This window comes from Amphiprion ocellaris, chromosome 13 (assembly GCF_022539595.1).
Source record: "Amphiprion ocellaris isolate individual 3 ecotype Okinawa chromosome 13, ASM2253959v1, whole genome shotgun sequence".
Lineage (NCBI taxonomy): Eukaryota > Metazoa > Chordata > Actinopteri > Pomacentridae > Amphiprion > Amphiprion ocellaris.
The window spans coordinates 30,732,232-30,745,231 of NC_072778.1; the positions used below are offsets into that span (position 1 = coordinate 30,732,232).

Here is a 13,000-nt window from a genome sequence, read left to right on the forward strand (position 1 = left end):
AAACAATGGCAAACTTCTACTCTAGTTTAGTACCGTGGTAGACCTGTGTTTGCAATACACTGCGCTCTGCAGTCTGGGAGCAGACGCCACATGGAGTATAAAACCCACACGTGTTTTCTTGTGCGGATTCTGAGCGTCACGTTCGTGCGGAAAGCATAACCCAGGCTTAAGTCAGCTGGGATAGACTCCAGTCCCTCCATGACCCTACAGAGGACTAAGTGGTGTATAGATCATGGGTGGATTCCTGTAACCTGCCCTTTCTTAATCACATTAGGAATGGAGGAAACTGATACCTGAAAACACTTTGCTATCTTCTTACAGCTTCTCCTGCTTTCTGGCCACATTTCAATTAATGTTCAGAGTGCTGCTGCTCAGAAGAGAGAATGTCTGCTGCTTGTTGGAAGAAGGTCTGAGGAGTCAAAAGTGTTTGCAAAGCTTTAGATTTCTATCACCTGACCACAAGCCAACAAGGCAAGACCTTTGTACAAATCCTCTGAGAGCTCAACTTTGTCATGGTGCTCCTTTTCTTCACTCTAACATTGTACAGAACAATAATAATACACCCAATGTTGGTTAAAAAATGTACTTTAAAAGTGTTATCTTTTGTTATCTGTGCACCTTTTTTGGTGATCAGTTTGTCTACTCAAACAAATACACACAGTCAGTGAAATTTTGACCAAATTTCTGCAATTCACTACATGATTTTGTCTTTCTTCAGATGTAGATGAAGAAATATAAGTTTCAGAGTTCAAAGAAGTCACACAGTTCAGAACAAGTGGGATAATTTAGGTTAAACCTCCCCAGTTTGCATCATTATGAAAGAGCTTTCATCAGTTGTAAAGTCTGATTTCTCAACCTGCTGATCTTCAGTCCAGACAGGTCGTATACTATAAAGCTAATATTAGCTTTGGTTCATTTAGTTACATCGCACATAGACGTTGCAGTTGCTGGATAAAGAATGAGCAAAGTTCCACTTGGCAAACTCTTCCTAGGCTAAAAAAAACTTGCAACTGTCTGCAGATCTCTTGTGTTGTTTGTCTGGTGGCTCCAGGGATGTAACTAGTGGGTGAAGTCTTAGAAAAGCCTAGAAACTTTTTGTGTAAGTCTGCAAAACCAAGACTGAGGCTCTACAACTGTATTTTTTACTATATTTTTAGTCAGATGTTAACGACTCCTTTTGCCTCTTAGACTGAGGACTGCAGAGCAACAGTGGTTTATGTGAAGTTTGTCTTTTCTCTGTAGTTCACTGCATTAAAACACATAATTGATTATTGGTATTGGTCACTCTTTGATGCAGTCTTGGCCAACATTTGTGTTCATCCTCCTCCAAACTACCACATCTCCTACTTCATCCTCCTTGTCTTGGGATGAGGTTTGAAGTTCCTCCCCCTCAGCTGGGACTTTGCCTGTTACAATGAACAAGATCCCTGCACTAATTTACGCATGTGTTTGACTAAGATGAAGTCTTTGTGTATCCGTGTGTGTTGGCTTTACATCCTCATCCTCCTAATCTCCTCACTGCATCCGTCCTCCCATCATGCAGGTTTTAAAGTCATTAACTTCTTTATAGGAATTTGCCAGCAATCCGCATTATTGTGCGAAGATAATTGGATCAGACTCCTCTCCTGGGTACACGTGTAAGGTAAAGATGTGAAACTGTGGCTGTGAATCGTCAAACAATCTGTGACTCAACTTCTCCACGTGTTATTTATAAAAAAAAAAATAATGCAGCTTAGGACGACCTTGGAACTTTTCTGTGTTGTTCTTCGGGAAGTTTGAGTGTTTTTTTTTACAGCTCAGAGTTCCCAGCTTCCCTCTCCGCAGTGTTTCAATCCTGTCTGATGAATCCTTTTTTCCCTCTACAGGAGCCCCGTTGCAGTTGGACATGGTTGCTACTGTTTGGCCCTGATGAGGTCTGTTCCAGCTGCAGCCTACATTGTGCTGGTGACCGTCCTGCGCTATCATCTCTTTATATGGAGCGTCTTCTCGCCCAAATTACTGTACGAATCCATGCACCTCCTGCTGACTGCAGGGGTCTGTCTCATCTTCAACACCATGGAGCAGAGCCACAGCTCAAGTAAGTCTTAGGGAGAGACTAAGACTGAAAATCTCCCCTTAAGGGCCTTTTCGACTGTGCAGAAGACACTGAGACTGCAACACACTACAGTAAACTCACCCTCATTTACTTCATCTGTTCACAATATGTGAGTAGATGTTTCAGAAACAAAAGTCCATCTGAGCTCTGCTTTAGGAATGCACTTGTAATGTATTTTTTGAGCAGCCTATTTAAATATTTCATTCTTTCCCGGAGGAGAATCATTGGAGACTGAATAAAAGTGAGTTGTTGTAAAGGTTTGTGAAGAAGAATAACTTTTTTAAACTGTAAATTACCTCAGGGATGAGTGTACACTGAGCTGCGGTGCTTCACGAGTGACTTTTATAGATATGAAGTGCATGTGTTGAAGCTTTGCACTCTTGTTTTGCTTCACAGTTGTTTTCACTAATTCTTGACTGAACTTTATTAGATTAAAGTTGGGTCCCGAGATGCAGGAAACTATGCGAGGTCACCGAATTCTCAATTGGCTTCTTGTCAAAGCAGAAAGACCACGGGTGTAGAGATAATAAAAGCAATTATGACTGGATTCCATTTAGCTGCTTCAGTTTCAGGGTCCTGGTTTTGTCCCTTTTGTTACAGCGACACTTGAATAGAATAGAGCTGTTGTTATTGTTATTATGTGCTTTTCCCATCATGACAGGTCTAAAGGTCTGCAACGAAAAAGGTGCATCGACTAATTACAAGTTTGTGCTGTCTTGACCTATAAGGTACAGCAAAGCTAACAGGATGTCAGTCAGAGTGTGTGAGGAGGAGTTTAACCAGCTTAAGGAAACACACTGCAGTCAGTTCTCTGAGGAACATTCCCTTTACAGATGGGTCTCACTTAGGTTGGAATTCCGTTCCTATAGCACGACGTAATGTTATTTTTGCCCTACGTTGGAACTGACATATGTACATAAGTACGTATGTTAGTGTGCGACTGAAGGTTCGTGTCCAATAGATCCGTCAATTTCCCACATCCCATTCATTGTCTGTGTGAAACGCACCGTGTTGCATGCTGATCTGGTGCGTTTCGAGCTGCGATCTGGAGCGTCTCCCTGGAGCGGGTTGCAGCTCATTTGCATAAAGTAGACTCATCTTCTACTTTCTGCAAATTCGATGCAGCATGCAGAGATCTGACGCATTGCAAAACTTTAGTCAAATGTCTAAACTAGACATCGGTGACCTACAACCACGATAGATTCAGCAACTGCACAGGTCATTTCTCGCCTCAATTGCTTTCAGAAATACTTTTCGCTGAACTGTTTTTGTAATAAAAGAGTAAGTTTGCAACCGAGCCGCCATGTTTAGTCCGGCTTGAAATCCAGGAGGAGACAGTTCCCAAGTCAATGTTTTTGTCCAGTCAGGGGCAGACAGGATAGTTGGAGAAGAAGGTCGGCAGGAGTTGAACACCGGCTACTGGCCTCAAGTACACGAACACCAAGCAGGCGATATTCAGATGTGGTGTATTTTTATGCAAGAAAAACGCATCTAGTGAAGATGTAGCATTAGGCCAAGCAACCGGTCGATGTTCGTCGGTGTTTCGCCCTTTTTCGGAACATTTTATTATATCTAATTTCACTTTCACTGACATGGCTTTCCTTTCCTTTGAAGCACTGCCACTATAAATTTCTGACTTGCGCTTGGGAGCTATAATGAAGGGCAAAAAGTTTCCAAAAAAAAAAAAAAACAACACAAACAAAAGGAACCGAATGTAGCACAATCCAATGTGGTGTTCAACCGGCGAATGTAAACAAAGCCGTCTTCCTCCTATAGCGTCATGTGACGACGTATTCATCCACTCTGCTTGCCAACTAGTTCCAACTTGAAATTTGTTTTAATGTCGTAAACGCCACACGTCGGAATGATGGAACAAGACTTTCTTAATTTATGGGAGGTGGCGACGTAACCATGAAACCCTGAAGGTCGAGGATGTCGTAAACCGAGGACCTGCTGGTCTGGTAAAATCTGAGGTGATTTTAGTTCTGCTTTTCCTGTTCCTCCTTCACCCTCTCGTTGCGTTTGACATTTTGAAAATGGTGGCCCAAAGTTGCGTTTGATAACTTCTGTTAGTGTTTATGAGCAGTGAAACTTCCCCAGTTCCTTCATAGGTTCAGGATTGTGTTTTCAGATGGGATCAGCCGATAAAGTTATTTCAGGGTGTCTGTTTGCTGCATTTATGTGAGACAGTAAACTAATTTTATCAAATAACAGCACAGACCTTCTCACAGATGGATGTTTGGAGAAAACTGTGAATGATTCAAGAATGTGATAAGTTATTTATTACAATACATTTATGCTTTAATAGGTTAATAATAAAGCTTTTTCACAGCTTCTATTCTGACATGAAATAGAAGGTAAACACAGGTGTTACTGATCACATTAATGAAGTCAGCATTCCTAAATAGAGCAGAACTTCCATTAAAGTGAAAATAGACTTGTTTTGCACTTTAACTTATCATTATGAAGTGCTATAAATGTTGATTACACAATGTAATGGCTATAGAATAATGACACCATCAGAGTTTGGATCGGTTCCCAGTTCTGTCTGCCGCCGGGAAGGAAAACTCCAGAGAAAGTGAAGGCTTGATTTATGGTTAAAGGAACAACCGGAGCGTCTGGAAACTGAACCTGAAAGGAAACGAGCTTCTCTGTCGGAGGAGGTAAAGAAGAGAGTGATAGAAACGTCAGGCAGTCGCTCCATTATCAGACCTCTGGAACTTCAGAGATTTCAAAACCGACATTATTTCTGCCAGGTCAGTAATGAGGCTGAACTATTAATCTCAAACTGCTATTAGAAACAATGCAATTAGCAGATCCAAAGGCTAGAGTTTAGGATATACATTATGCAGGGTTTATTTATTAATTATTATTAATACTTTGTGTAAGTTGATTGCGGAATGAACCAGAATTAAATGCTGCTCCTGAGCCATAAATGGCCAGCCTGTTTCAATGTTGGAGGTTGTTTACAGAAAAGTCCCATTGTTTTCTTATTGGAATTATGTTATTTTTCATTTTTATTACTTTTTTTATTTAGCTTAATACAGTCACAGTGTTTGTGCTCATTGTTTTATCTCTTATACCATTTAAATTAAGTAATAAATACGTGTTGGAAGCAGTTTATATCTTTGAGTTTTCATCTTTGCACTATAACATAGATTTTATTTTAATGGCGTCTCGAAAAAATCGTCCATCACACGTTTTAAGTCTGTGACACAGTGAATATTAATGTAAAAATAAACAAAATCTGTTGGATATTATAGTTTAGTCCAAGCCTCTAAGTAACAAAACCTGCATACTTTGTGATACAAGCGGCTTCTTACTGCCTTTATCAAAGCAGATCAGATCAGAGTTTCTATTTCAAACTGGACTCTTTTGGTTTCTTCTTTTGAGCAGTTGCTACAAAGTCATTAATGTCGCTGCTGTTTTCTGTTTGCAGCCAAATAGACACCAGGAAATTCTCTTCTCCTTATTTGTCCACCGTTTTATGACCTGTTTTGTTGGTAGTTGTGCAGAAACAAGACAAAAACTTGTCTGTGGCCACTTTAGTGAAACTTTTGTTCTGTGACTAGTGACACCTGAGTTTATCTGCCGTCTAATGTGTAAAAGTCTGCTGTGAAAAAGGCTTTACTGTAAAAACCTCACACATCCTAAATGTATTTTTGTTCTTTCTAAATAATCAGATTCGTCCAGAGTTTCCTCCAGACATCCATTATCTTTAACTGGTCCCACTGAAGTCACTGTAGACAACAGAAAACAGAAATATGATGTATAAAAAGTTGCATTATGGTTTTTAGCTCAAATTCTTCCACTTCTAATTGAGCTTTAATCACTTCAGCAGCAGTTTTAGTGTGTCGGCAAACATTTTTGGTGGATAAAATAACAACTAAGTGTCTGCTGATCGTTAGGAACACCAGACATTTCACACATTCAGCCTTTTTGTATTTCAGTATGTCTCAGAGCGGATTCAGCTGTAGTTATTTACACAGAGGTATCATGTGTAACACAATCACAAACTGGTCACAAAGATTTAAAAACAACACAATTTTGAAAAAATACACATTCCTATTTGGTGATTTTTAGTTCACATGTTCAGCTCAAGATAAAAATTAGGGAAAAAAAACCCCAAATCATTCTTGTGCAGATTTGGATGCTTAAGTCATAAAATTTCCTGCATCTGGCAGCAAACTGCAGACTCATAAACATCCTTAACGTCCCTCAATATCAGAAAATACCACCAAAGTAAAGCTGGTGAATGTGCTGGCTCTGATCCAAAGCAATAAGAGTGTTGAGCCAAAAAAGCAAACAAAGTGTCGCTGTCCAAGTATGTATGGAGCCATTGTGTTTTTACCGAATCTCAGACGCCGCTCAGACCGAGAGTAAAATCTGACAATGGGAGTAGAGTGAAGACTGGTGTCCAAGTTTCATCAAACCTCCTGAACTATCTGCTTCTGTTACATCACTCATAAAAGTGTGCAAAACGTGACGTAAAGCAGAAAACAGGAGCAAATTCCTCCTTTTCCAGCTTGTATTCTGTTGACTCATGAGCATCTGTGATGTCAGTGAACAGCTGTGACTTACTTCAAAGCTCCTTTTTGATTATAAACCTGGCAAATTCTAACATCATTGCCCTTTGAGATGCGACTTGGGGAAAAAAGAAGCGAGCTGAAAGATTGAGTGTTAAAGCTACAGTGCGCAACTTTTCTCCTCCCGGTGAAAAAAGTGAATCGTAAGTTCCCGCCCCAACACTTGTCACTCACCTTGATGAGCTGTCTGCCTTGAACCAGCATCTCGCCAGAGGCTAAGATCACTGACATCCCCCGAGCTGCCACAGGCGTCGGAGAAGCAGATGCCAAACCAGAAAAAAAGGGTGAAAATAAAATAAATAAAAAAGCTGCGCTGCTGTTCGGTGCGTTTCTGAATAGATTCCGTGTGATGCAAGACGAGCTTTGTTTCATAGTTGTCGCCGTGGCTCACCTTGACAGAGACCTCACTGTCGACTGCGCTGACAGAAAATGGAATTTAAATGTCCCGAACATCACTGGAAAGTCATACAAACAAGGGGATTTGCATTTGAATGCACAGAGTCGGAGGCAGACACATGCTGCATATGGATCACTGCAGGTCGGCCGGTTTGCATTAGAAACAGGAACACATTTGGCTTTTAGGTAAAAAAGGTTCAAAGATAAATCGACCCTCCTCTAAACTGGCAGCACGACTGCTGTCAAGTGCCTTTTCCTGTCTTTAGCTCAAGAAGGAATATCACACACAGACTTCAAACAAGGTCTGACGTACATAGTTGATGAAGCAGATAATTATCTACATCACTCGTGAGGATTCCTCTGTCACGTTTCGGCCATCTTTACAAACTGAGCTGTTAAACCCACCAGACGCTACGTTTCTTCTTTCTTTGTGTGTCTAAGTTACTCCTGTGATTGTTATTCTTGGAGGTGATTTAGAATAATTTCCAACGAGCAGCAATACGCATCCTCAGATGGGGATTGATTTTCTGTTGCAACAGATAAAAATAATTGTCGTTATGGACTACTCACTCAGCGTGTTTTCTACGGTGCAGAAGATGAATTATGTTTGTAACATCCATCTGCATCTCATCAGCCTCTGAGATGAACAATCTTTGACTCTGCTTCATAATACTGACCAGTTCTGTGGAGTTTCGGAAACTCCTGGAGCCATTTTAGGATATTAAGTTGGACTTTATTGTTATTGTGGTGATTTAAATGCTTTTCGGGAGTCTAATCATAATTTCTGTTCATTTTGAACAAATCAGAAGTCAAAAAATGTCATTTCTTAAAGAGCCCATATGATGCTTTTTGGGTTTTTCCACTTTCCTTCCATGTGTTTTAGTGTTTTCTATGCATGTACAGGATTTGAAAACTTGCAAAGTCATCACCAAAATTGAGTGATTCTCTCCCATTAATTAATTAATTTTGCTCCCTGAAACACCTCGTTTGGAGTCCAGCCTTTTCTTCTGTTACAGATCTACATCACTATACCTACGTATCTGCACCTTTCCCCATACTCAGAGATCTGGGATTATAATATTAGAAACAATCAGAATGTTTCATTTGTACAACACCTTTCTTGCAACACCGTACTAAATAAAAACTAAGCAAAATGAATGAAATACAATATCAAAAGAATCACAGACTTTGTTGATCCCTGAGGGAAAGTTACGTACGTCCCATTCAAGTCCCAGAAAGTTAAGCAGTAGAAAAAAATAAGATAAACATAAGTAGAAAGATATGTCCTAAAGTAAAAACATAGGTGGAAAAGTGTAAAAATGTGCACTGTACTAAATAAATACATTACCGTTCAAAAGTTTGGGGTCACCCAGACAATTTCATGTTTTCCATGAAAACTCCCACTTTTATCCATGTGCTAACATAACTGCACAAAGGTTTTCTAATCATCAATGAGCCTTTCAACACCATTAGCTAACACAATGTAGCATTAGAACACAGGAGTGATGGTTGCTGGAAATGTTCCTCTGTACCCCTATGGAGATATTCCATTAAAAATCAGACGTTTCCAGCTAGAACAGTCATTTAGCACATTAACAATGTCTACACTGGATTTCTGATTAATTTAATGTTATCTTCATTGACAAAAAACTGCTTTTATTTCAAAAATAAGGGCATTTCTAAGTGGCCCCAAACTTTTGAACGGTGATGTATATATATTTGTATACAGTGTAATAAATAGTGATGGAGTTATAATTGTGTTATTGTACACAGTAGATAATATATAAAGCAGTGTAATATAGAAAACAAAGCAGTAATATTAAAAGCAAGCAGGTATATAAATAAAACTGACATATGTCCTTGTAGTTGGTACTAGAAGAAGGCTGGAGGTAAAAAGTTGTTTTTGCAGGTGCCATTTTATAGCCATTTTAAAGTTTCACCTGAGTTTTCCTCTCTGACACCTTTTGCGTCCCACAGCTTGGAAGAAAACCTGAAAAACACATTTGGGTGAGTTTCGGCAGCCAGAAAGCAGCATCAATAGAGGATGTAAGAGCTTGTAATGGGACATAAGGCAGCAGGGAATCTGTGATACTGGCCATTAAGAGCTTTTTATACAAGTAAAAGGACGATATATTTAATTCTGTAAGTTACGGGGAGCCAGTGCCGAGTTGTAACAGCAGAAGTGTGGTTTTCAATTCAAGTTCACATTTCAGGAAGTCCAGTAAGAAGTGCATTACGATAGTCTCGTCTGTTTGGTTCGTAACCAGCATTACTTTGCTTTGCCAGCTGACCAATCATAGTAGAAGGTTGACCGTAAAGAGACGGGAGCTGAAACGAGGAATAACTGCAGTACAAAATAGAAAAATAATGTGTGTTTTAACCTTAAGGCATGGAAGCACATTGTAGTAAACCTCCAACAGACGATTGTGTGCAGAATATGGGCTCTTTAAGTGACCTAGAAGACTGTGAGCAATAAGATCAACAAACCCTGAGCTGCAGTCAGGTGTAGGAAAAGACACAACGGTCATTGATCATCACTTCAAAACATGAGGCTGAGAATATCTAAAAACAGATCTGGCTCAAAGCTTGACTCACCGAGAAGAAATAGATCCTGATAGTGGCGTTGTTAGAGTGTCTTGAGTCTTTTATTTCCTGTCCAGAGCTTTCAGACGTTTAAACACGTGTCTGCAGCGGTGCAGGAAGAAGCCTCAGAGCCGCCTCTCACAAATCTGATGGGGCGACGCTCTGCGTGTTAAAATCATCCCTCTGTATCCAAACACCCAGCAGCCCGTGAAATGGATCAGAATAATTGTTTTGTTGGCACGGTTGACAGCTTGTAAGCATGTGTTGTACATTGCATCAATACTGGACTGTGTTTTTTTCATTTCCTAACTCCATGTTTGATGAAATGACTCTTTTCTTTTCCTCTATGTCTGCATTAATGTTAAAATCAATACTGTTTATGTAAAAAACTCCTGTTATTGAGTGAAAGTTTCTCCTGTTAACATCCAACTTTGTTTCTTGTAGTTTAAGCTAACTATGCAATGTGTCCTGTTTATGTTTTCAGGCATTTTTACTGCACTGCCTATCTTTGATCTTTATACCGAATCAATTGTTGCACTTGATTGAAATGAAATCACCCTTCATTTTATCCTTTTTACCTGTTTTGTCATCGGCATTTTCTACCTGAGTTGAGAATTTGGCTCATTTGTTGCGAAGCTCTGCAGCAAATGTGAAAAGAAAGCAAAGTGACGGATTAACCAAAATTTTTCAAACACATTGTATGTGTTCCTAAAATCGAAATAAATGACTCGCTCTCAAGCATAATTTAGATTTCTGTGTGATTTTTATCAGTGATTAAAACTATAAAAATGAACTTTCAAAGGCAGATTTTGGCGGAATGTTCACATCTTTTAAGCAGACATTGTAATAAGAACCCGCATGCATTTTCCTCCTGTGATATCAGTGATTAGTTGCCCATTAAATTGTCTTTCAGCTTCATGCAGCCTGGGTGGAGGCCATCTGTCTTCAGCCTCAGCCTGCTCTGGAGGACGGATGACATATGATACACTTTTCACTACAGCTTCTCCTGTCAAAGTTTCCTCCTGACTTCGTAAAAACTGGACAAGAAACCATCTGTGAAAGTACACGTCGTGTGTCTTTACGTACCGTATAGTAGTAGGAGGATGATAATTTAGTAATCATCCCTGCTATCTATCTGCTATCCACCCACTAAATAATTATTTTATGCCTTCAGGAGCTGGACTTTAATGCCACCATTAAAGGAACCACACATTCCACACTGTGCTTTCTTCTGAGTAGGAGTCTCTCTAAAAACCTCCAAAGATGATGATGCATTGGAGAAGAAACACAAAGCTCAGTTCAGGTTTTTAATGGAAGGTGTTTGTTCAACACTAAATTGTACAGAAATGTGAGACATCAGGCAGCATCCTGAAGGTTGTGTGTCCAGTTTGGTTTCTACATATCAACAGGCGACAAATTAAAGGGAAAAAAACAACATGAAGTGTCTTTTTAAGGCGCTGGGTCACCTTTGGCAGCCAGAATAGCTTCAGCACTCCTCTGTGTGTAAAACTGTGCTGAAGGGATGAACACCTTTTTTAAAAGATATTCCTTCATTTGGAGTTTTGATGATGGTGATAGAGAGCGCTGTCCAACATGACAATCCAGAATCTCACACAGGTGTTCATCTGGTTGAGATCTGGTGACGGTGAAGGCCACAGTGCTACGCCCCCGGGTGCTTCTTTTGCCGTCTTGTGACTTTGGTAGCCGTCTTGCAGGGTGATGGCCTGTGTAAACTGAGCTATAGCTGGCTTCAGACCCCAGCTGCCAGTCATTTCAGCTCATTAGCTCAAACCTGCCCTTCTCCCCACCTCCTGAACCGTCTGATTGGGACACCACCCGGTTTCCTCCTCCAGCATCACACCTGGGCATAAATCCACAGCCAGCCTCACAGTCAAGGCAGCTGGGATTTAATGTAGACAGTTTTCATCTTTCTGTTTTGTGTAAAATGTCTGTTAGCAGCTGGTGCTCGTTGTCTCTCGTTGGTTTGTGTTTTTAGGCACTCGTTCGTTTAGTTTCTTTTGTTAGATGGGGTTGTTGCTATTGAATTTAAGTTTGGCAAAGGAGTTTAGCTGTTTTCAGGGTTTCTGCAGGGCATTAAAAAGCATTAATAGTCATTAAGTTGATTTTGCGAAAATTAAGGCCTTAAGTGGAATTAAAAATCATTAAATTTCAGTCTCAGTGGCATTAAAAATTCTTTTTGCAGTTTTCAAGAAAAATATTTGACAATAATAATATAATAATATATAATTATAGACTGCGATTCGTCAGATATGTGCATCTGCGTAAACATGCCGAAGCATTGTGATAATTGTTCTGGCTGGTTGGGTACATTTGCCAAAAACTGGATGTTTTTAAAGTGGCCAGCAGGCTGGACCAGGTGGAGGAGAGCTGGGAAATATATTGCAAATTCCAGCAAAAATGGCTAGAAGACGTGGAATTAAGAGAATGACTGCAGCCTGTTGGTGGTCAGGGATGGTTTCCTGATTCAGAAGTAGTGAAATGTAGGGACAGTTGTCATATAAAAATCATCTTTTACAAAAAAAAACAAACCGTGTAATTTGTTGAGTTCACGGTCATGGTGTTACAATTTTTACAGTATAGCATTAAAATGGTATTAAAAAAGCATTAAATTTGACTGGTTGATTTCTACAGAAACCCTGGTTTTGTTTAGCTAGTTTTTGTAGCTCTGTTAGCATTCGCTTGGTTTTATTTGATTCTTTGATTTAGCAACAGCCACTAGCTGTTGTTTATTGAATATCACCGTTTTTGCCACTAACCAGTCAATTCCGTGACCTAACCAACACCTGTTTTTTTGTTTGTTTTTTGTTTCTTCCAGCTGACCCTAGACAGCTGGGTCCTAACACATAGAATATGATTTACATCATTTGTATCAAACCATTCAGTGACTCCTTGTGCCCTATGGATGGACCATTGTCATCCCATCAGGACAGAAATGTCTCCCCAACAGTTGAGCCCCCAGATCTCCTTAGTTTTTCCTTTAATTTGTCACCATCTGTGTATTTTTACCATTTCCTTCTTTGTTTTTACATATTTCAACCATTAATTTGAATCTTTAAAAAACCCAACTGCCTAATTACATTTTCATTTTTGATTTATTTTCCTGCACAACAGATTTTGCCTGAGGTCACTGCCAGCCTTCGATTAGTGACTTCATTAAAACACTTAATTTGCTCACTGACTTTCATTGCTGTTATTCTAATCTCTTCAGTTTCGTGCTCAGTTCAGACATCTATTTTCCAGCACTGATCCAGTGTTGGGTCACACTTCTGACCTCTTCCCCAGCCGTGTCCTCCAGCTAAGTGTTTAGAAGGAGGTGTGA

At 39.8% G+C, this 13,000-nt stretch overlaps 1 protein-coding gene across 1 annotated transcript in view; it reads left to right on the forward strand.

The window, feature by feature from the left end:
* The window catches only part of pigg (phosphatidylinositol glycan anchor biosynthesis class G), a 97,916-nt gene extending 87,512 nt beyond the window's left edge, over positions 1-10,404 (forward strand). Inside the window, exon 13 of the mRNA XM_055016635.1 lies at positions 1,866-10,404. Coding sequence (XP_054872610.1) covers positions 1,866-2,088 — 223 coding nt within the window. The 3' untranslated portion in view covers positions 2,089-10,404. The remainder of the gene's footprint in view (positions 1-1,865) is intronic.
* Positions 10,405-13,000: the final 2,596 nt, after the last annotated feature.